Source organism: Lottia gigantea (assembly GCF_000327385.1).
Source record: "Lottia gigantea unplaced genomic scaffold LOTGIsca_14, whole genome shotgun sequence".
NCBI classification, from domain to species: domain Eukaryota; kingdom Metazoa; phylum Mollusca; class Gastropoda; family Lottiidae; genus Lottia; species Lottia gigantea.
In genome coordinates, this window is record NW_008707617.1 from 11590 (window position 1) to 33193 (window position 21604).

Genomic DNA, 21604 nt, shown 5'->3' on the forward strand with positions numbered 1-21604 from the left:
AAAATGAACAAAGGTTTAGAATCCTGTTTTGAGCCCCATTAATCTTGCACAATATCAGCAACGATTTGACTTGGTGGTAGAGACTCAATTCATTAAGAAACTTAATGGTAATATAACAGTTAAATTAAAAAAAAGATACATCCTAGCAGTTAATGTAAAGATCTTGCAAGTTTGTGTTTTAATTCTTCAGGCCATACTTCATTATTGTAATCAGTTTCTGTACAAGACCTACAAAATAATACCCAAATACTTGTAAAATCATTGTTAGATACATTATCAGTATCTCTTTGGAGGAGTCTACAACTATGTAAAATTTACTCCTGATTTTGCCATTCTTCGGACTAGATTTTGATTGACAGAATTATCTTGCTTGTGTGGATTTATATATATTTTCTTGCACAAGCTGCATTCAAAAGACCTAAATTATAAAGATCCAGTGCAAATAAAATAATATCAGTAACAATCCAATATCAAAATTTCAAAAAAATGAAATTAACAAAGAATGAAATCAACGAAAAGAAATATCAAAAAAATAGAATACAAATACAGAATAATTCAAAAAATCTATAAATCACAATTTAAAGAATAACTTCATTCATGTAAAAGGAAGCTCTATTTTTTTTTTATAGTAAAATATTTTTATAACAAAGAATAATGCAACCTGAGCACAAAGATAAAAGCTTGAGTTCTTTACCAAATAATGTATTGATACATCTATGATTGTAAAATACAAGACGTTAGTTAAAAACCAAAAGTTTGTTACAATTTGCGGCATTAGGAATATTTAGAACTGAATTTTTTCATTTCTGTGGACAACTCCACTGGCCATCCCTAATCTGAGAAATTGTACATATATATGTCACAAATACTCAACCAATCAAATGATCTACTCAATTAAAGCTCTGTCTACCACAAGTAAGGAATTCACGCAAACTCATTTTCTTGCATTATTAGCCCACTTTTAAAAATTTAATTTAAATTAAGAACACTATTTCAAAACCATTTTTTTCTGATCATTGGTATACTAAAGACAAAAGATAAACGAAAACATCCAGCTCTGTACTTTAACCAGATAGAGAAATAAAGAATCTGCCTGGCCAGCCATTACAAAATAAATTAAAGATAGTGGACCACAGACATATGCGCCCTTCACGGCATGCGGATGGTAAAAACGAAACATCCATTTTAAGTTTCATCAAAATCGGTTGAAAACTAAGAGAGTAGCATATTCAAGATTTTGGGGCAAGGGCAATAACTCTGCTTCTAACAGCCTAAATAGCTCTAATTCAAACTTGATCTTCGTTTTATGAATATGTATACATATACCAAATTTCATTTGATTCCATCAAAAATTCTAGTTCTTAGAGCGTTTACAAGCAAATATTGACCGACGGACCGCCAGGGGTGACGACAATATACGTCCACATAGAGAGATGTGGGCGTATAAAAAGGTTCTGTATTTGAAATAACAAAGCTTTCTGGAAATGCATGTAGGCCTACAGTAAACAAATCAAATTGGTACAAATAAGTGACCCAATAAACATGCAGACAAATCCCATAATAGTCATCTTGGTCAGTCATTTAAAGAACAAAACATCTTGTTGGTATAGGAACATAACAAAGCATAATTCTCGAAAAGTAAAATAACATGAACATTGGTTCAAGGATAAAATTAATATTCTAAACAGAGCAGACCATTGCTATATCATAAAAATATGGCTAACTATGGAGACAATTAAAACATATGATGAGATGATAAACACAGGCACAAAGTGGTATCAGGTGCAAGGACAGGTTCCTTTCTAATTAGTGGTGCACTGTTTGGATATCTTCACTCTAGACTGCTTTAAAATTTAGTCCACTGGAAGTTGTGAGCTAACAAAATATTTGTGTCTGCTCCTTTTAGAACATTTGAAATATTGTTATTAATAAATTAAACTTAATAAGAACTTTAAATTAATTCTGAACAATATTTTACTTGTATTCTGTATAATGTAATGGTGTCTTGATAGTTGATAAAAACTTGTGAACTCTTGGCCAGATTTCATTTGATTCACTCCCTTGAAATTCTGTTAACAGATCACGTTCCCTGGAAAAAATTATATAGAACTCTCAGAGCTCATCTCAAATCCATGTTAAAGTGATACTACGTCTTGGAATTAACATAAAATTGAAAAATTTTAAACTTGGCGAATAAGAGCCAGTAGATATACCTGGTGTCACCACATAACATATTAACAGGATAAAAATTAAGTGTTTTTCAATATATAATTACTTAGTTTTATGAATTTTAAGCTAACTGATGAATATATACTCATATTTCGCGAATTAAAATTTTATGTTCATTCTAAGACGTAGTATCACTTTAAGTAGATACATCAAAACATTTTGGCACTCAAAAGCACAAGAAATGATTAAGTAGCCAGATATATGAGCCCTTTTTCAAAAAATTTAAGAGCAGGGTACATAATTGAACTAATTTAACTTGATAAAAGTTAATTCTGTCCCCATTTTAGATAAGTTCATTACATAAATCTATAGCAATTTGTAATGAATTATGTCATGTATTTACTTTCACATGAATCAATTGTTTACTTTTCAGCTCAATTTCCCAATCTGTATATAAATAGTGCATAAAATAACCCATTTAAAAGTCACTAGCCATATCTATAAAAAAAATCCTATAGTAAGCTCTGATGGTACATACCTATAGAAATCAAGGACTTTTTCTGTCATATTTTGAAATGTTTGTAAGCGTTGTCTAACTGTTTCAGGTTTATCATCATCTCTCTGTATTAAATCTTCACCTGTTACATCATCTTTACCCTACCAAATACATGGGGAATGAAATCAACTCAAAACTTTCCTTCAAAATATTGCTGGCATCGAATCAAGTGGTTATTCTTATTTTTATACATTGAGTTCAGAAATGAAATGAAAATTCATGACCCACTTTTCAGCTCTTTATCATGAACTTTGCTAGGCCAGTGGCAGTTTGCTATTTCCAACTTTAAGGTCTCCATAATGAACACTTTCTCTCCCTGTATACATCAAGACAATACCTTCCAATTTTTCTAGTTTCTCCCTGCCAATGATTCATGTTTAATGGATATTGAAATGACCTTCCATAGTGAGACTTATAAGTGACTAGAAAGCCCCTTTTGAAGGAAAAAAAACTTTGATATTTGACTTACTGTTACTTTAGGAGGGTTAAATTCTGAATGATATATTCTACCACTAGATATATGTGTCCATCTATTAGATATTCTTTCCATGATAACTTCAAATGGTACCTTTAAATTGATTACTAGATCAACTGGCTCAACTCTATGTAATGCTTCTGCTTGCTTCACTGTTCTAGGAAATCCTGCAAGACAAATAGATATACTTTAGATGTAGCATAATCTTTTTTAGGACACATTATGTTTATATAGCAACCTTTAAGTAGTAGTATGTAATAACCCTAGAAGTAGTATATCTATATATCTTGTGTTCTTAACGTTTAAGTTATGGTAAACTGCATTATAGCTCTTTAAACTAGCTGAATATTAGTTGAAAAAATTCTTACCATCCAGTAACCAACTGTGATTATGTAAGTGTCGAAGTTCTGTAATAAATATGTCTACCATTACTCTATCAGGAACCAATTCACCTTTATCTATATGGTGTTTAGCTGCAAGTCCAGTTGCTGTAAAAAAAGAAAAGAAAAGTGATCAATGTAAATATGTATCCCCACTTAATTTCACAGAAGTATTAAATTATTTTTGTTTTATGTCCCAGTTTAATGCATCAGATTACACTAATTCAGACAGCCTGTGAAGGATTCTTTACTTATTAATATCAAATTTAGTAGACTTGGGGTCTTTAAAATAATAAAACACACAACTTCTGCGTGTCTAAGGGAGCCACGTTGTCTCAGTAAGTTTGACGTTTGCTTGCTAACCTGAAGGTCCAGGGTTCAATCCTGGCATAGGTCGAGGTAACACCTTCGGATTTTTCAACCCGGTTTCCCCCAGTCAGTGATGCAGGTAAGAGGGGCTGACATGGAAAAAGTGTATAGTCGTTCAGATATGACAATAAACAGAGGCCCGGTGTGCTACAGGCTGTGCAGAAATCAAAAAAAGAGCAAAATTTCCCTCATTGCACCATGCATGGCGTTGCCCGTCTTCATGAGCCCACATGGTGCAGAAAAGTAGGACGTAAACTCCATTCATTGCATTTCAATATTTCTGCATGTCTAAATGTAGTTTCAGTTGAATGTCTCATTATGAAAACCCTGACAGAGTAACAGACAAAATACTCTTTCCAAGCCAAACTTTGGACCTGAATTCTTGACAAGGGAAAATTCCAGTACATAATAAAAATCTGAAGGGTCTAAAGTATGACCTTTAACTCCAACCTGTGCCTTCCATTATGTGTTTTCTCAGAATATCACCACTTGATAAGTGTTTCATGCCAAAATCTTTGACAATTCTAGTTGATATGGTCCCTTTTCCCGCACCTGGGGGACCTATAATTATAGTTTTCAATACTTTAGATAACATTTTATAACAAAAAATTTAAAACCCTAAAAATAATGCTAAGACATTTAAATGATCAACATTCCAAGATTGTAGAGTATCAGCTGCCTATGTCAGAGGTCATGACACCTGACCTTTTGGACTAATTAATGAATGTCGTAAAAGTAGGTCAGTATGTTTGGATTTTCAATAAAATTTTAAACACAAAAATATGCTAAGGAAAATCGTTCATTCTGTGATTTTCCCTACAATATGAAATCTATTCCCATTTTTTCATGTCTTATTTCTTTTACAACAGTCGTAAGTAGGTCGTAAATTCAAAACGTGCTTTTGTTTTGATTTTGTACAGAGAGGGTTGTTAAAAAATATTTATATTTATCCTACGGCGTGTCCTCTCATTTTAATCTGCATGATAGTATTGTCAGATTGATCGTGAGTATACCTGTATTATTTTCACCAACTGATATTGGCTTCGATGTCAAAAAGTGTAGAAATACTTTATTTAACTTGACCCCCTTCCTTTTTTGCCATTTTCCACTCTCCATGGCCATGGCTGGGTTCGATTGCTTGTAAAAGTTCCACAGATTATAATGAAGGTTTTATTTACAGATGCTGAGGATGTTATTAAGCATTATCTTAGTATTCTGCGTGTCCTGCATAGCCAAAAACTAAAAGAGTTGAATGAATTTTAGTCTTTGGTTTTATTGCAGGTCTAAACCTTATTATATTTGCTGAATAAGTCACTGTTCAGAGTAGAGAGAGAAGATATCCACTGGGAGACACCATGTCAATGGTGGACACACCTACTCAGAGAAAAAAGAAAATGACCTCTCCCAAGAAAAACAGGAGTATGAGAGGCAACCCAGAAGGAAATAGTATCCTGCATAAGGACAAAGCACAGTTCAATATGCCGTCAATTATTGAAGAGGACAGTGTGTCATCAGTTAAAAAGAAGAAGAAAAATCGAATCTATGACAACTTAGATGATTCGACAGAAAAATATTACACCAACAAAACTAAACAAATAGATTTAGCTGACAACCTGTTGGACCAAAGTACACCTGATTCTCTTGGTGAAATTAGTTCTATTGCTCACATGTCAGAAATGACCATGCACACCACTGGCATTCGCAAAAATAGGCGAGGTGACGTCACTTTTGAGAAAGCTGTTCAAAGAGCCAGGGGGACACCTGATGGTGCAGAAAAATCGTTTGCAGTCAAAATGACTAAGCGGCCATCTATTGAAACTAAGGAAAAGACCAAGAAGTTGTTGGATGAAGAATTGGAATCTTGTCTTAAAGAGAATCTTCCAAATTTAGAAAATGGTAAACCATCTAGAGCTCAACCTTTAGAGAGGAAAAAATCCATTAAGGTAAAGAAAATTTTACAGAGTTAAGATCTATTGCCCAAGGAGTAGTCTAATTGTGTTTGTAGTGTTCACATTAATTGTCATTGATTTGTCTTAAAGTTACTTGATGGGAGATGTCTGTGGTTCCTATAATTACAGAAATACTAAACAGTATTGTAAGCTACATTATGTTACTATAAAAAGAAGCTATAAAACACTTAGTTTTTTGTGGAATTTCAAGACCTACAAATGTCTGGTTGAAAATTGGAATGGTTCAAATTAATGCTACCAGTGTCTCATATTCATGGAAAAAGACAAGAAAGCCACTTAACAATCAATTTAAAGAAAAGAAATGAATAAGTATATTAGATTAGCTTACATAAATATATTTCAATAACTTGTAACACTGTTTTTTTTTTTTTATCTATCAGCTTCAGATCAAACAAGCTGCCAAGAAGTTGAAGGGTTTAAAATCTAAAGGGAATTTAGAAAAGAGTCGACAAGCACCTAAAAGAAAGATAGAAACAGCTTCACAATCTGTTTTACATGATGATACAAGTAAGAAATTCTTTTTCATTTTAATTTGATATTCATTATCTGCATCATCTGCCATTTTCCTCAATAACAGTACAGTCACTTAAGTGTCATTGTTAAGGCATATCCGCTTGAATGGTTTGAGAACTAGTATGCAGGGTTGAGTTTTGAAAAATTTATAAGCTATAAGCTTATGTCGCACCGCTGAAATTTCTATGATTTAATTTTCAGTGGTCAAGAAAGCCAAAACTAAAGATATGAACTGGAAAGATAGAAGAACAGCTAGCCGAATTGCCAAAAATCATTATCAAATTATTCAGAAATCTAAAGTCATATGGGAACAGTTACGAAAGTAAGTCACTCTTTTAATATTTCTACTTATCATGTAACACTTTGTAGTAGTGATTTCACTCAATCTAAAAATAAGTAGTCAAAGAATATCAGTACATATTAACCTTGAAAAAAAAACATTAGTTTGTAGTACTGCGTCGTTTCCTCTTTGGAATTGTCTGAGAAAATTCTTTTTATTGTAGGTCTGATATCTCAGATAAGAAGAGGATTGAATTATGTAATGAATTATTTTCTGGTGTAAAAGGAAAGATTGCTGAGGTATGTTCATTGTTGAGTCTATTATATGATCAAATAGATTTTCTTATGGGTTGTGTCATATAAATCGCAGATGCATTATAATTTTTCAAAGGAACATGGTCATTTAGATATTTGTTTTACTGGTTAACAGAACTCAATTTCAGCATCCCTTACCACTTTTCAAAATTAGGATTATACAGGGAATTTGTTATATAATTATGACACTGTGTAAGTCCATTGATGAATATATTCTCTTATTGCCCATGCTCTGCCCTGTTTAGATGCCCTTAATGATTATATCTGCTATGTAGAACATTGTCTGATATTCAATTATGCCTTTTTTTATCATGAATAGTTTTCATACGCTCATGATACTGCTCGAATGATACAGTGTTTGATCAAATTTGGTACTGAACAGCATAAAGCAACAGTTTTAGAAGAAACAAAAGGTTAGTATTAATGAAACAAGTCTAACTTTGTTATTTGTTAAACCTTTAAGCTAAATGCTGGCAATTGCTTGTTTGGATTGAGCTATAGATTGTAGTATCAATATGGCTTATCCTTTCATGAATTTATTTTCAGCTTCTATTGTACAGTTATGTAAATCGAAATATGGAAAATATGTTGTTCTGAAAATGTTGAAATATATGTAAGTAAAGTTAAAATACAATGTAATTGTGCACTTGGTCAAGACAGTTGTGAATTCAAAAAAGAGTGGGCAAATTGTAGCTACTCTTCTACCAATTGACCAGTATTACATTATTTCATTTCAGGCCTAAGTCAGCTGTAAATGTTATAATCAAACAGTTACATGGTAAAGTTGTTAAACTCATTAGGCACAAGGTACAGATATTACCTTAACTTTCATAAGCCTGCATTTAAATTCATAGTTACAATTTTAAAATTGGCTGATGGAACTTGTGTGTGGGAAAATCAATATATTTTCATGCCAGGATTCTACACTCAATTTCTATTCTATTAACTATTATGAAAGTAATTAGCTAATAAAGAAATGACAGAATCCAGTAATTGACTAAGCATTAAGTAACAAACAAAATTATTGTTGAATGAAGATCTCAGTTTGATCATGAGAATGATAGCTCAAGATACAGGTGGAACTTGATATTTGTATGTTTGATATTGTAGGAAGCAAGTGAAGTAGTGGAAACTATCTTCAGTGAGAAAGCCAATGGACCTCAGAAACTTGCATTATTAGAAGAATTTTATGGCCCAAGTTTTGTTTTATTTCAAGTAAGCTTTTAAAATTTCCTTAGCTTTCTTGACATCTTGGGTTTGATTAATCGTGGATTGAGATAATTCCTTTAGACCTTAGATAGGGAATTCCATTGACTCAATTAGGCTTTTCTCCTGCTTGAAAATACTGATGTTCATAATTAGCCTAAAATAATAGACTTATGATAGAATTGCAACAGAAAGACTCTTAGAAGATGATTTAGTACCTATTATTTGGCGTTATGAGAACCAATTTGGTTTTAATTAAATGTTACATTTATTTGTTTTATAGACCAATTCAGCTAAATCATTGAGTCAGATATTCCAAGAAGAACCCAATAAAAAAGAAATGATATTAAGTAATATGAAAGAAACTCTTTTATCACTAATAGAAAAGTAAGTATAAAAAGTTATTATTGTACTAAATTTTCAACGGGGAACCATCTTTCTATTCAGAGGGTAGAAAAATACTGTTCACTAGTTATAATGTTAATTGGGTTTTTTATTTCAGAGAAAGTTTACTACATTCTATAGTACATAGAGTATTTGCTGAATATTTCACACATGCTGAAGGCAAGATGAAAACAGTAAGTGAAATTTATTCAGGTTGCTATTTGTGAGGCAAAATAACACCTTTCATGATCCAATATTGCATATAATTAGCCAAAATTAAAATTTACCTCTCAAAAAAGTTCTAGTCTGTTTAATAATTGTTTGGTTATTTTTGCTAGGAAATGATAGAAGCTTTACGTGAAGGTTGTATTAATATGGTACACACTAAAGATGGATCTAAAGTGGTATTAAATTGTATATGGCATGGTACAGCTAAGGTATGCTACTTTCATTATAAAAATTAACAAAATTACTACAAAATTCAAGATAAAGCACCACAGGTGTTGGAATTTGTCTTAGATTATTTCCTGGAGAATTTATATCCATTTATAGCTGGTTTGACTGGAATAATGGGGAAGAATGATTTATTTTAATAAATCGCAGTCTTGTCTTAACCCAGTCACCTAGACAATATTGCATTTGCACATATTTTCATAATTTGTGTTCCAGGATCGTAAAGTGATAATAAAGGGTTTTAAAAGTCACATTCTCAAGATCTGTAAAGAACAGTATGGTCATATTGTATTATTAGCTATATTTGATTGTGTTGACGATACCAAAATAGTACAGAAAGTTATTCTAGATGTAAGTATGAGTTCATAAAGTTGTCAAAATATTAGCTTTACAATCTGATAAGAGCTAAGTTTCAGCCATCTGTGTCACTTTTTAGAATGAAAAAGCATTGTCATGTTCATGTATGAAACTTATAATGTTGTGGCTGAATTTAAGTTGAATTACATAGGTGTAAGCAACCACTTCTCTGGCTGTCCATAAAGGTTACACATGCTTAGTGTGGCAATCTATATAATTCATTCATACATCATATTTTTTTTAGGAAATATTACAAAATTTAAAGGAAATAGCAAAAGATAATCATGGAAGACGTGTGTTGTTCTATTTATTAGTACCAAGAGATCCTGCTCATTTTAACCCAGATATAATATATATCTTACAAACCGGTGATCATAACGCTACAAGGTTAGCGTTTTGTTTTATTTTTGCACTGATTTTTGTGGTGTTGTTTCAAATACCTATGTCTATACAGAGCTAAAAACCAATGGAACGGTAAAAAAAATAGTAAACCGGGATATTTTAAAATATCAGTGCCCTCCATTAAAACCAAGAACAATTACTCATTATTAACCGATATTGATACATTTTGAGATGCTTTTTCCTTCAAATACCAATTCTAATGCTGCTTTGGCCCCTATAGTCTGCAAAATTTGAAATACCAACGAGAGTGTTAAGACAGAGGTTGTATTGTTTGAAAAAACGGATTGACTGTATACTATAGTCTGTAATAGCACAACACTTATTGCCTGCAAACCTTATTTATGTAAAAAGTAAGGTGCATGCAGTTAGGCACAATTTATTACCTAATAGACTTCTTCTTTAGGTGGAGTAAGGAAAAAATTTTTTCTGAAAAAATCCCAATTTATGCCATGTTAATTTGTCTTGTGTTTATTGCAGTAAAAAAGAAAGCAGTGTAAGACATAAAGAGTTATTGGATTATATATCACCAAAGTTGATCCAGTTTGTATTAGACAATGTTAAAACTCTAGTATTTGATAATACTATGTTATTATTAACTTTCTCTATAATAATACATGTAACAGGTCAGTTAAAACTTTCTTTCTATTGTGTAACTCGCATACCATGAAGTGAAAGTTTGTATTTTTGGCATGTAAGTGATCTATTGAGGAAATAAGTGACAAAATAGATGATCCAACAAAGTTGATCATGTGGGTTTTGTCTCATGATAAATCAGCGTTTATTTCCCTTAACGATATCAAGATCCACATTCATTTCTTATGTATTTACATATTTATCTAAATGAAATTCGAAAATTATATTTTTTTGGCCTAAACTTATGTCAAGTAAAAATCTGTGTGGGACAATTATGGTTGAGATGTGAGAGCAGCAGAATTTATTCTCATGATCTGCACAAGAACATTCTATCATTATTGTTTATATTTTTCATCAATTTTATAATTTTTATCATCATTATTAATATATTTTAAAGTGTATTTTTATCATTCTAGTTGATAATTCAGCAGTATTAGAACTTATTGCTGATATAGCTTCTGAACCTTTTACTGCTGGGGGTGAAGTTTCTCACATTGTAGAACATCATGTTGGTCATCTCATGATTAAACGTCTTATTAATCAAGACAAAAAGAGACTGGAAAATAGAGAGGAAGGTGAGAAATTGTTTATCTATGTCTGCGTAATAGATTTATTTGTGGCAGATTTAAAATCTGTTTGAAGTGCTATTTTAAATTTTTTAAGGAACTCATCTTAAGATTATTACAGTTTAAATCTTTCTCTGTTCCAAAATTTGAAGACACAAAAGGCTGCTTCAGAAACATGCTGGCAAATTTGGTTTACATCATGTTTGACTGCTAAAACAAATGCAGACATGGATAAAACTCTATTTCATTTGAATTTGAAATTACAATTTGGTTAGACTGAAGCTTCTTAATAGATAATGTTTTATTTCAGTCTTATTTTCCACCATGTTATTGGAAAAAGTACCGGAAGGAGCCTTGAAATCATGGGCAGCTTGTAATAGGGGGTGTTTAATTTTGACAAAGTAAGTCTTAAGACTTTTTCTGCATTAATGTCAAGCTATTACGAACTTCATTTTATATCCCTGACTGTAATACCACCTTTTTTGTGTCACAGATGTTTGTAAATGCACGAAATTGATTGGATTGTATGCAAAAGAGTACAGCCAATCAGAGGCCTCAACAAAAAGTATGCAAGAAATAAGCCAAGTCTTTATATGGATGACTACGATTGACTGTATTCGCTAGCATACAATCCAATCAAAATGCTGCATTATGTTATACAAGAAGGTTGGCTATTTCGGTCAAGGTATAAGATGAAGTTTTGGACAGCTTGACATTGTGAAGATTCTTCCTCTACCTATGCTTATAACCTAACGAAACTGTTGCTATGAATAGATATATCAAGAACACGTCATTTGAGGTCAATAGAGACAGAATTTAATTAAACATGTTACAATTTGTATTCTGATAAAGTCAAGGATATATCTAGGAATGTTACAACAGCAGTTTTGGTGTAGCACAGAAAATTATTATTCAAATAAATATGGCAAAAGAATGATTACTGTGAACTCCTTATAATTACATGGTCAAATATGGTGCCAAGTGTTCTGTCTAAATTGTCTATGGGACATTGTCCACTGCTCTTGTTTATGCTTTGAATCATCAGAAGAATTGCAAACAAATTATGTTTTGCTATAAATATGGCTTAGCTTTTTTGGAAAAAAAAGTCACAATCTATTTTTAAGCCATAATATAATTTTATCTTTCAGCTTGATAGAATTGGAATGTGGTGAAGTAACAGAGGCAGTAACAGAACAGTTGATACCAATTAAAAAATCTTTACGCAAGTGTAGCTTTAAAGGTGCCCAAATCTTGTTACAGAAACTGGATAATCCAACATCAGCTAAACCGAGAATGATTGACCTGTAAAACTAGTCAGGCTTGCCGAATTTCATTTGAAAATTATATGGAGTATATCAAGTAATAAGTTTGTTGTAGCTGCAGTCATGAAGATTTTTTAATACCTAAGTATTTTTGTTTATAATTTTAGAGATGCTCATTGTGAGTTTAATGATGTATTTGTGTAATTCTATACAGCTTATGTCAAATTACCTAAAATTCCTAAACTGTAGAATGTACTGTTAATTTTTTGCTGTATGACATCTATTAACTGAAAAAATGTGTCATTTGATTACAAACTGTTCTACTTTAAGTGTACAAATATATTTGTAAGATTTGGTTTTATTATTTTGCTGTAATAGTTTGTGTCATAGATTTATCTATCTTCTTTATAATTGTCACCAGACTATCACTGATGTCCAAAAAGAAGATTTTCAAAGAGTTTTCTCTATTAATTTCAGTTTAGGCTCTGATATAAGCTTACATATGTCAAAATATACTTTGCACATGTACACACTTAAGGCATCTGTTTCTAAATTGGCACTGATATGTGTGAAATTTTTTTTAACTATGAAATGTTGATTTTAGAAAAATTTTGTTGATGTTTCTTGTTTAAACTGCTCATTGTAGAAACTAGGCTGTATAACTAACTGTCAGCAATAGGAGATTAATTCCATAAGATTGAACATTTCTCCGAATCAAAGATTTGTAATGGTAATGGAGTGTCTAAGCTTCTCACTTGTGTAAAATATGAATATAGGCTTACATTAAATACAATAAATTGTTCAACCATACATTATTCAGTATTCTTCCATTAAACTTAAAAATTTAATGGAGTTTTATGTCCTACTTTTCTGCAGATGATAGAGAAAGGTAATGCCATGAATGTACAAGAAAAATATTGCCAGGGTAAATGCAAAAGCCCCCTTTTCCTTTTTTGACAACTATCTAGAGATCTTTGCATAGACAAAAGCACACTTGACTTGGACTTGTCCTGTCTGAATAATCGCCCCTCCGACCTACTTCATTGTTTCAAAACCTGAAGTCAGTCATATGCGGTGAACTGTTAGTGAGTGATGTTGAGAACTGTTCACCTAGATGACACATATATAATTGGTGAACTGTTTTAAAAATCTACTCAGCTGTACTCACTCAAGTCATAATTTGGCATGAATTGGTGAACTGTTAGTGAGTGATATTGAGTAGTACTCACTACAACTCACCTTTTGAAGAAATAATTTTGGAAATTTGTGAGTAGATATCAAAATCTACTCAGGTGAGTGAACTGTTTTTAGAACTGTACTCACTCAAGTCATAATTTAGCATGAATTGGTGAACTGTTAGTGAGTGATATTGAGTAGTACTCACTACAACTCACCTTCTGAAGAAATAATTTTGGAAATTTGTGAGTAGATATCAAAATCTACTCAGGTGAGTGAACTGTTTTTAGAACTGTACTCACCCAGGTCATCATTTGGTGAACTGTTAGTGAGTGATGATGAATAGTACTCACTACAGTTCACCTTGATCATTGATAGATGATTGGTGAACTGTTTTTAATGACCAATTTGCTGAGTGAGAGAAACTTATCTCCCTTGAAAAGGAAAACTTATAAGGCTACGTAGAAAGAAAATAATGAAGTTTTACGCTCTACTTTCTGCTTCTAAAGAGGGGCAATGCCATGCAGTTTGCAATTAGGAAAGTGTTGCCAGGGTAGCAAATGACCAAGTATTCTCTCAAACTATGCCAGAATGAACTCATGGATCCCCTTGTCAGCATGCACACGTGCAACTCACAGAGCAATTACTAGAGTGGTTACTAGTGATGGAGAGGTTGAGCATCTTCCTTTTGTTTACATTCTTGAAAAATAAAGTCTAGCTGGTCATTATCCAAATAGCTGATTTCATTATTTTTATTTTGATCATACAAGTTTTCTCTTAAATTGGTAACAAAACAAACAAAAGTAACACAGATGTAAATAGCACAGCATTCCAAAATCAACATAAATATGTCTTGGCAAACTCATTGTCGAAATTTCAAGGTCACCAAGTACATGCCACTTTTTCTTTGATGCAATGCACACATTGATGTTGGCGAATTTCATCATCATGCAGATTTTCTGGCCAATGAATAACATCATCTCAATAACTTGTATCTTTTGATATTTTCATGATCTCTAAAGGAATCAAATATACACCAATAGTAATGTGTCTAATGCATTCATGGACGGCTATGCAATGTGACAAGTAATGGCCTTGGAATTTTGATGATGTGGCAAATTAGACATACTTAAAAATCAATAAATTTTTCACCGACTCTGGAAGAGGTAAATTTTGTACATTGTTTAAAAGTCTGTTAGAAAGTTGTTTTCGTATACTTTGACTACTCAAATGCACTAATTTTAAAGGGTTGTGCATATTGTTTAATATGTATGTCACAATATGTGTATCCCTGATTGCCATCGGAAATTCACCCTGTTTTATCCACTGTTCACTATAAAGATCACATTTTCCTGACAGACACATCATTCGGATGAGTTTTTCCTCACCTCTGATAGCCGCTAGATAGAATGGGCTATTGCCACTAGTATTTTTAGTCTGGATATTCACACCTAATAAGAGGAGATACTCTGCCACAGCAATCTTGTTATAAAACACAGCTAAGTGAAATGCTGTAAATCCATTGGAAGTTAGGGAATTCGGATCTGCACCATGTTCAAATAATAACTTCAATACTGGAAGAAGTCCACAAATAGCTGCCAAATGAAAAGCTGTTTCTGAATCACTAGTACGTTGATGTACGTCTGCACCAGCTTCTAATAATGTCATCACCACATCTTCATGTCCATAGCAGACGGCAGTGTGTAATGCTGACCATCTATCTAAATCAACATGATTCACATCAACTCCACTCTTAATTAGCAGACGACACATATCAGTGTGTCCAAGACATGTTGCAGCATGAAGGGGAGAGAATCCATCCATTTGATACATGTTGACTGCAGCACCTCGCGACAATATAAACTCAGCCAATTTTACATGACCGTACGTTGCCACCCAATGTAAGGGAGTACGGTGATCATTGTCTAGGCTGTTTATATCTACTCCATTATCAATTAAAACTTTTATCACTTCCAGATAGCCTTTTGATGCTGCTAAATGAATTGGTGGACGAAACCATTTTAGATCATTCAGATCAGGCTGATTTGGTTCAGCATCATAATCTAACAACAGTTGCACTGTGTCTGCAAATCCACTTGATGCAGCAAGACAAATTGGACTTTGACCCTCAATGACAAAATTTGGGGAAACTTTTTTGTCTTTCAAGAGCGATTCTAAAGTCTTCAAATCATGACAAGTAACTGCTGTTAAAAGTTTTTCTAATTCTGCTGGTGGATAGTTCAGTTCACTTTCTACTTCCATTTGACCTGAAATGAAAAAAGTTTTAAAATGTTAATGCATAATTTGAGTTTACTTTCTTAAAATTTTGAAAACTGCTATTGCGTGAACATGTTTTCATTTACGGTATATGATTTACCCTCTATCTACAATGTTTACAGATATATGTTCTGCTAATAATTTCCTTATTTAAAATTGAAAGATCAACTCCATTTACTGAGTCTTAAATTGGGTCAACAGATGAAAATGCCAACCGCTGGAAAAGCCATTATTTGTAAATATTATGATTTTATAGAGCTTAAGGTGATTGAAAGTAATAAGTTACTACTGAAATTTTACAGAGGGAATTTTCTTGGAGGGAAGTGTGTTTACTTCAAATTGAAAAAATACATAACCATATTTCAATGGACCTGGAGACATTCTTAGACGAATTTGGTAAAATTCAATTCTAAATTGTTGAATTAAAGTAATGAATTTCTTTACCATAGCCAGCACCCTTTGAGCATTAACTGAATCAAAAATGGGGACGAAGATTGTCTTCAGCCTGCCTCAGACGAGTGGTCATGGGCTGAGATGTTCACCCCCCCTCATCTCTGTGCTGAATTTTAGTGGTATTTCTGCCTCAAGAGGCCAGAAACTCACTGTATACGGACGTCTAAGCTGCCAGCTCAGCTATAAAAAGTAACTAACGAATTGAAACATGTTGCAGCACTTTGTGAGTGAATCAAATTGTACCAATCCAATTAATATTTTTAAAAGGAAGTCGAATATCAGCTGATCAGGGTGATAATTCTATAATTTGCTTTCCATTGATAAAATGCTTCGAAGTTTGTTTGTTACAGTACGGCAATTGTTTGCTTAAATTAGTAGGCCTACTTTTTCAAGCATAGCCTACATCCCAATACTTGGATCTACCAACACTACAAGACACAATACTGAATACAACGCCAATTAATAGTTAAGTAAGTAACATTGATCTTCACTGACTTCACTAGGACTGTTTGCGGTTCAAGATATTAATATAATAAAGACATATGGATACCTGAATAATAAGGCTCTATTACTATTAGACTTGATATGTACAGACTGTAAATCACCATAAAGGCAAAGCCCAAAATTTGGAGGTGGTTTTAAAATTCATCAATTTTATTCTTCTGTTTATGTTTACATTATTCTAAATGACCTTGACATCGTTCAAAGCTGCGTTCGGTCATTGTTCTGTGGTTCGGAACAACGAAGTGTGTTCGATATTCCATTTTGGAACCTGCCCATCTCAATTTCAAACAAACTTTTTAATATTAAAGGTATCGTGAAATATTAAAGCTCACTTAATATAGGCCTTACATTTTATTTATAAATAGAAAGGGTGAATTGTTTTTGAAATTGTCTCATCATGAAAAACAATGTTTCAAATGTCATCGATGAAAATGCCAACTCTGAATAATCCCACAAACTACAATACATTTAACATTTAAATAACGCAACGCAATTTTATGGAATAGGCCACTTTTTGTGCCGCAAGGAAGATGTCAAAGTCAATTCAATTTAGAATTTGCCCGAATATTTAAGCAAATATTTTATGATAGCTTAAGAGCTAAGAAAATATTTGAACAAATTCAAGGCGTCTTCCATTTAATTTACCAAGTAATATTTTTATATCAATAATGTTTATTTTTCCAAGGTCCAACAAGGAAACACTTTTCTGTGTCATTCTTTAAAATAAAATAACGGTGTCGGTAATACGCCAGTCTCACCGAATACATCATATAATTTTTATGTACGATATCATCGTCACACAAGACACGTAAACGGAGTGTTTAGAGAATTATCGACACCTAGGCCTATATTATAGTATATAAAACTAATATAAATCGAATAGTTAAACAAGACAAAGATCACAAGTATCAATAAAACGTAGTCGAAACTTTCAAAGATATTTTGTTCAATATACTTCTTTCGAAACCATTCATACTTACTGAAGCCTTACTAAAATCAAAACATTGGGATATAAACCACGCCTACAACAATTGAGTGGGTGTTGATATAGGAAATGAAAGAAAATGGAATTTTACATCCTACTTTTCTGCTCCAGATTGGGCCCAAGACCCAAGAAGTGTAGGCCTACATTGAGGGAAATAGACGTCAGAATGTGACACAGCTCGACATAACCCACTTAATCTGCTGTAGTTGTATTCAACATCTACTTAAACTTAACTGTTCATTTTGAGACAAAAATGAACTGACCAAAGCCTTGATAACTAAAATCGAGCTCGTTCGAAGGGAAAAGCAAATGCATAGGCGAAAGAAATATGTGAGGATTAAATCGTTGAAATGAAAAGAACAGAATACACAAGGTACTGGTACATGATTCGCCTTCCTATGGTATTGATAATTACACACCGTTTGCCGCACTGTGCATCTTACCTCGTCTAATCGCACTTACAATTATGTATCGGAAGTAAGCCTATAACGTCACCAATTTCGAGTACATAATATAAGCGCTAAAATTGACTCTGTGGTTCAGAATGAACAAGTCTTTTATTGTATCGATATTGAAGTATTGATATCAAATATAGAAAGTACATACCCTTCTCATTATGAGTTTATTAAGTCTCTATAGTTACCATGTCATAATTCAAACTGAAAGGATAGGAAGAGAGTATAGAAAAATATATGTAAACATCACGTGACAAAATAACAGACGTAGGTTAATTTGAGGTAGATTAGAATTTTTAGTACTGAATTTGAATTCTAAACAGGTGAGTGAATTTTGAAATTGAATCATCGGATAGTTAATATTCGAGTAATTTTGAAGAGCAGACCGAGGTATACGTTAGTTATTTTCACATATCAGTTGTGAACAACGACGTTCAGTTGATGTTGACTTAAAATATTGTTGACCTAGAGACACTAAGTGATTTAAAGTGATAAAAAAGAAAAAGTCGTCTACGAAACACGTGTCTGAAGTATGACACAATCTATGGCCAAATAGAATTCAAGGTTCCAAGTGTCGAGAGAATCGGTTGAAAACTAGGAGGAGCTAAAGTAATATAATTTATTCGGAACAAGGGCAAGAACTCTTGCGTATTATCATCGAAAAACGTAATAATTCGAACTTGATCTTATATTTGTCTTTTTCAAGAGCATTTGCGAGGAAATACAAACCGACTGACCGATGGACGTGGGTGCAGATAATTTTAGCAAATATTTAGACGACTCTATCACTTGAGGGCATTGCGTCATTATCCGTTCCAACACTACAGGCTCAAGGCATATAAAAGATAAAACTTTTTACATTTCAGATCAACCGTCTATGGCTCTATGTAGTGATGCTAGTGGTTGGGCTAAGGCTTCACTAGTATGTCTTATAATAGGATTATTTATGCACGTAGCTGGTTGGGCAACACTGGAATGGATGGTCTACAGTACAACCAATGACGTGTTGTCATATCGGATTGGGTTATGGCAAATGACATCATGTAATTCGGGATCATGTGAAACCATCACTACCCCAGATACATTTGTAACTGGTAAGAAATATTTAACATGTCTATGGCACTTTCATTAAAACGTTACGCCACTATGTCCGCCCTGGCCGACATACAACCCTTAACATTAATTGGTTGCAAACGTGATGCGTTTTAACCAGCTTTTGGCTTATTTTGGAAACTACTGCATATAATAATAAGTTCATATGCTAAAACAAATTTCACCGTTGTTAGCTAGGGCGTAAATAGCTTTTTTGCCTCAATTTGCCTGGTTGTACAAATGCAATTCAGGTTATGTCACCTTTTAGTACTCATAGTCCCATTATTGATAATGTTTGATACAATGTTAAATTTGGCATAATATAGTCTTTGGTCAAGCAGATAGATTTAATATAATTTTCCTGCCACTTTTTTTCATTTTTCAGGTCTATTTCAAGGAGTACGAGCTATGGAGACTATGGTATTTATAGCAGCTCTATTTACCACTATTCTCTCAGGAGTTTATGTTCTGTTTGAATCAGCTAGAACCAGAAATCTGGCCATTGCTCTGATGTCTCTTTGTGTTTTAACTGGTAAGTCAATAAAACGGCCATCGTCCACATCAGTTATACAGCAAAATTTGTGTAGGCCCTAAAGTGTTACCATATCTTAAATGGATGGAATAGTAAATTTTGCCGAAATCAAGTACACGTTGTCAGTCGTCACTTCCGGTGGTTACGGACATTTATTTTTAAGATTTTCATTCTGAAAACCATGACGACAGTTGTTAAGGTGAATGATAAGATAGGTAAATGATACTGTATTTTCTTTTTCAGCTGTGTTTTCATTTATTGGAATGATACTGTTTTTGGCATACTTTCCTGAACCGTATGTTGTGTCTTATTCTATGGGACTGACAGTATTGGCCATGCTGTTGATTTTAATTGCTGGTGCGTTCATGATACCGGACGTTACGGACGTTAAAAGACACGACCCATTACCAGATGAACAATAACTGTTGTGTTCCATTTCAACTGTGACAGAATCTAATATATATAAGGTTTTGGTATGGAAGTTTTGCGAACATTTGCAAGTAAAGACATATTAACCAAACCACACGAGTTGGATCATTTTTTTAATATTCTTTAATAAAGGTTTTGAAGCATGTGTAAACGAGTTGGACCAATGAATGTTTGAATGTTGATGGCTTTTGAAGAAAACATAGCAATTAATTGATTAAATACTCAGATTAAAATTTACCTGTGTACGTGTCTTTTAACCCGGGCTACTTGATGGTTGGTTGGTTAGTTGATTAAATTCCACTTCCTTTTCCGGGATACTAGGTTGTTGATTCTTTTGTAGTTCATGTGTGATGATGATTGAAACGAACGAGAGGGCCTACATTACTAGATTAAGTCAAATACATCGCAATGATAATTACTAATCACACAGAGTAGATCTTCATTCAGCAGCATAATGAACTGGATAATTTCTAATGTATAGAGGGGTTCACAGGGGCTAAGTGGAATATTGGCAACGCCGTAGAATTTGCAATAAATTTTCAGGACAGCGATATTCGCCTATTGTCTGGGGAATTTAACATTCATATATAGACTAATACTCGTACTGGTTGTGAACTGGCGTGGTTAGTTCATAAGATTTGCGGACCACTGATGATGAAGTTCAAAATGGCAAAATACCCTAAAAGTGGAACTTTGTTAGATTTATCTACATTCAATAGTATAATAAAAAAAAAAGTAATTAAATGCAACATAACCAAATGAAATCTATTAATAGCCTGGTCTTAATCAATGATAACATGATGACAGAGCTCAAATCAATCGTACTAGTTATTTCTTGCCTGGAGAGGGAAAGGTGTCCAAGGACTGTGGTTAGATAGACCATTATCACGAAGGACGTAACTGTATGTACTTGGCTGTGTAAAGAGTTTGATTTCAATTTCCATTTCATTCCGTTTGACATGATCTAATTTGTGAAAGATGAAAGTTGGAATCGATACAACAACAAACATGGCCCTGGTAAGTGGGTTTTATTTTTAAGGATTCTGTGGTTTAGAGCATAACGCGATCATTCAGCCCGAATTCAGGGAATGTGCTGGCCTATACGTCATGTATGTTGAAAAGTGGACCGCATATTGGAGTTGGATGCTTTTTATGAATATGTCGGAATGATTGTAATTCTATTTTGTATGGGATTGCGTAAGTAAATGTATCTTTTATGGTGACCGTTTGACTTTACAAGAAATTTAATAGTTCGGAAATGGAAACACTCCTTACCTGTAGCCTATAGGTCTAGGCCTGAAATATCTTAAGCCGCCAAACACAAAATTAGTCTTGGTCTGATCTTCACAGATAAAAATCTTCTAAGACAATCAGCATGTAAGATGGCACGTTCATAAAATTGCACTAGTGGA

General features: G+C 33.1%; 4 protein-coding genes across 4 annotated transcripts; 2 read left to right on the forward strand and 2 right to left on the reverse strand.

The window, feature by feature from the left end:
• Nucleotides 1–1912: 1912 nt before the first annotated feature.
• On the reverse strand, nucleotides 1913–4596 carry LOTGIDRAFT_230595 (hypothetical protein). The gene is made up of 5 exons (XM_009049592.1): nucleotides 4400–4596; nucleotides 3569–3688; nucleotides 3195–3367; nucleotides 2708–2826; nucleotides 1913–2089 (listed from the first exon to the last, which is right to left on the reverse strand). The coding sequence occupies exons 1-5, from the start codon at nucleotides 4542–4544 to the stop codon at nucleotides 1975–1977; spliced, it is 672 nt and encodes a 223-aa protein (XP_009047840.1). The 5' UTR covers nucleotides 4545–4596; the 3' UTR covers nucleotides 1913–1974.
• Nucleotides 4597–7354: 2758 nt separating this feature from the next.
• Nucleotides 7355–12335, forward strand: LOTGIDRAFT_111730 (hypothetical protein; the record flags this gene model as incomplete). The annotated part of the gene is made up of 13 exons (XM_009049593.1): nucleotides 7355–7439; nucleotides 7573–7639; nucleotides 7764–7833; nucleotides 8137–8241; nucleotides 8516–8619; nucleotides 8735–8810; nucleotides 8955–9053; nucleotides 9286–9420; nucleotides 9671–9813; nucleotides 10306–10451; nucleotides 10878–11036; nucleotides 11338–11428; nucleotides 12176–12335. Coding segments are annotated over 13 exons (1440 nt in total), but the record flags the coding sequence as incomplete, so codon positions are not given.
• Nucleotides 12336–15061: 2726 nt separating this feature from the next.
• On the reverse strand, nucleotides 15062–15460 carry LOTGIDRAFT_98844 (hypothetical protein; the record flags this gene model as incomplete). Its single annotated transcript, XM_009049594.1, has 1 exon — nucleotides 15062–15460. A coding segment is annotated over one exon (399 nt), but the record flags the coding sequence as incomplete, so codon positions are not given.
• Nucleotides 15461–18399: 2939 nt separating this feature from the next.
• On the forward strand, nucleotides 18400–20427 carry LOTGIDRAFT_230597 (hypothetical protein). The gene is made up of 4 exons (XM_009049595.1): nucleotides 18400–18462; nucleotides 19006–19233; nucleotides 19617–19763; nucleotides 20007–20427. The coding sequence occupies exons 2-4, from the start codon at nucleotides 19017–19019 to the stop codon at nucleotides 20183–20185; spliced, it is 543 nt and encodes a 180-aa protein (XP_009047843.1). The 5' UTR covers nucleotides 18400–18462; nucleotides 19006–19016; the 3' UTR covers nucleotides 20186–20427.
• Nucleotides 20428–21604: the final 1177 nt, after the last annotated feature.

Bases quoted from the DNA above. Each gene is read 5' to 3' on its own strand.
- LOTGIDRAFT_230595 (XM_009049592.1), bottom strand. From the start codon at position 4,544: ATGTTATCTAAAGTATTGAAAACTATAATTATAGGTCCCCCAGGTGCG. The intron at 2,827-3,194 runs GTAAGTCAAATA...TGTATTTGGTAG, and splicing joins TTAACCCTCCTAAAGTAACA to GGTAAAGATGATGTAACAGG. The intron at 2,090-2,707 runs GTATGTACCATC...AATTTTTTCCAG, and splicing joins AAAGTCCTTGATTTCTATAG to GGAACGTGATCTGTTAACAG.
- LOTGIDRAFT_230597 (XM_009049595.1), top strand. From the start codon at position 19,017: ATGGCTCTATGTAGTGATGCTAGTGGTTGGGCTAAGGCTTCACTAGTA. The intron at 19,234-19,616 runs GTAAGAAATATT...TTCATTTTTCAG, and splicing joins CCCAGATACATTTGTAACTG to GTCTATTTCAAGGAGTACGA. The intron at 19,764-20,006 runs GTAAGTCAATAA...TTTCTTTTTCAG, and splicing joins GTCTCTTTGTGTTTTAACTG to CTGTGTTTTCATTTATTGGA.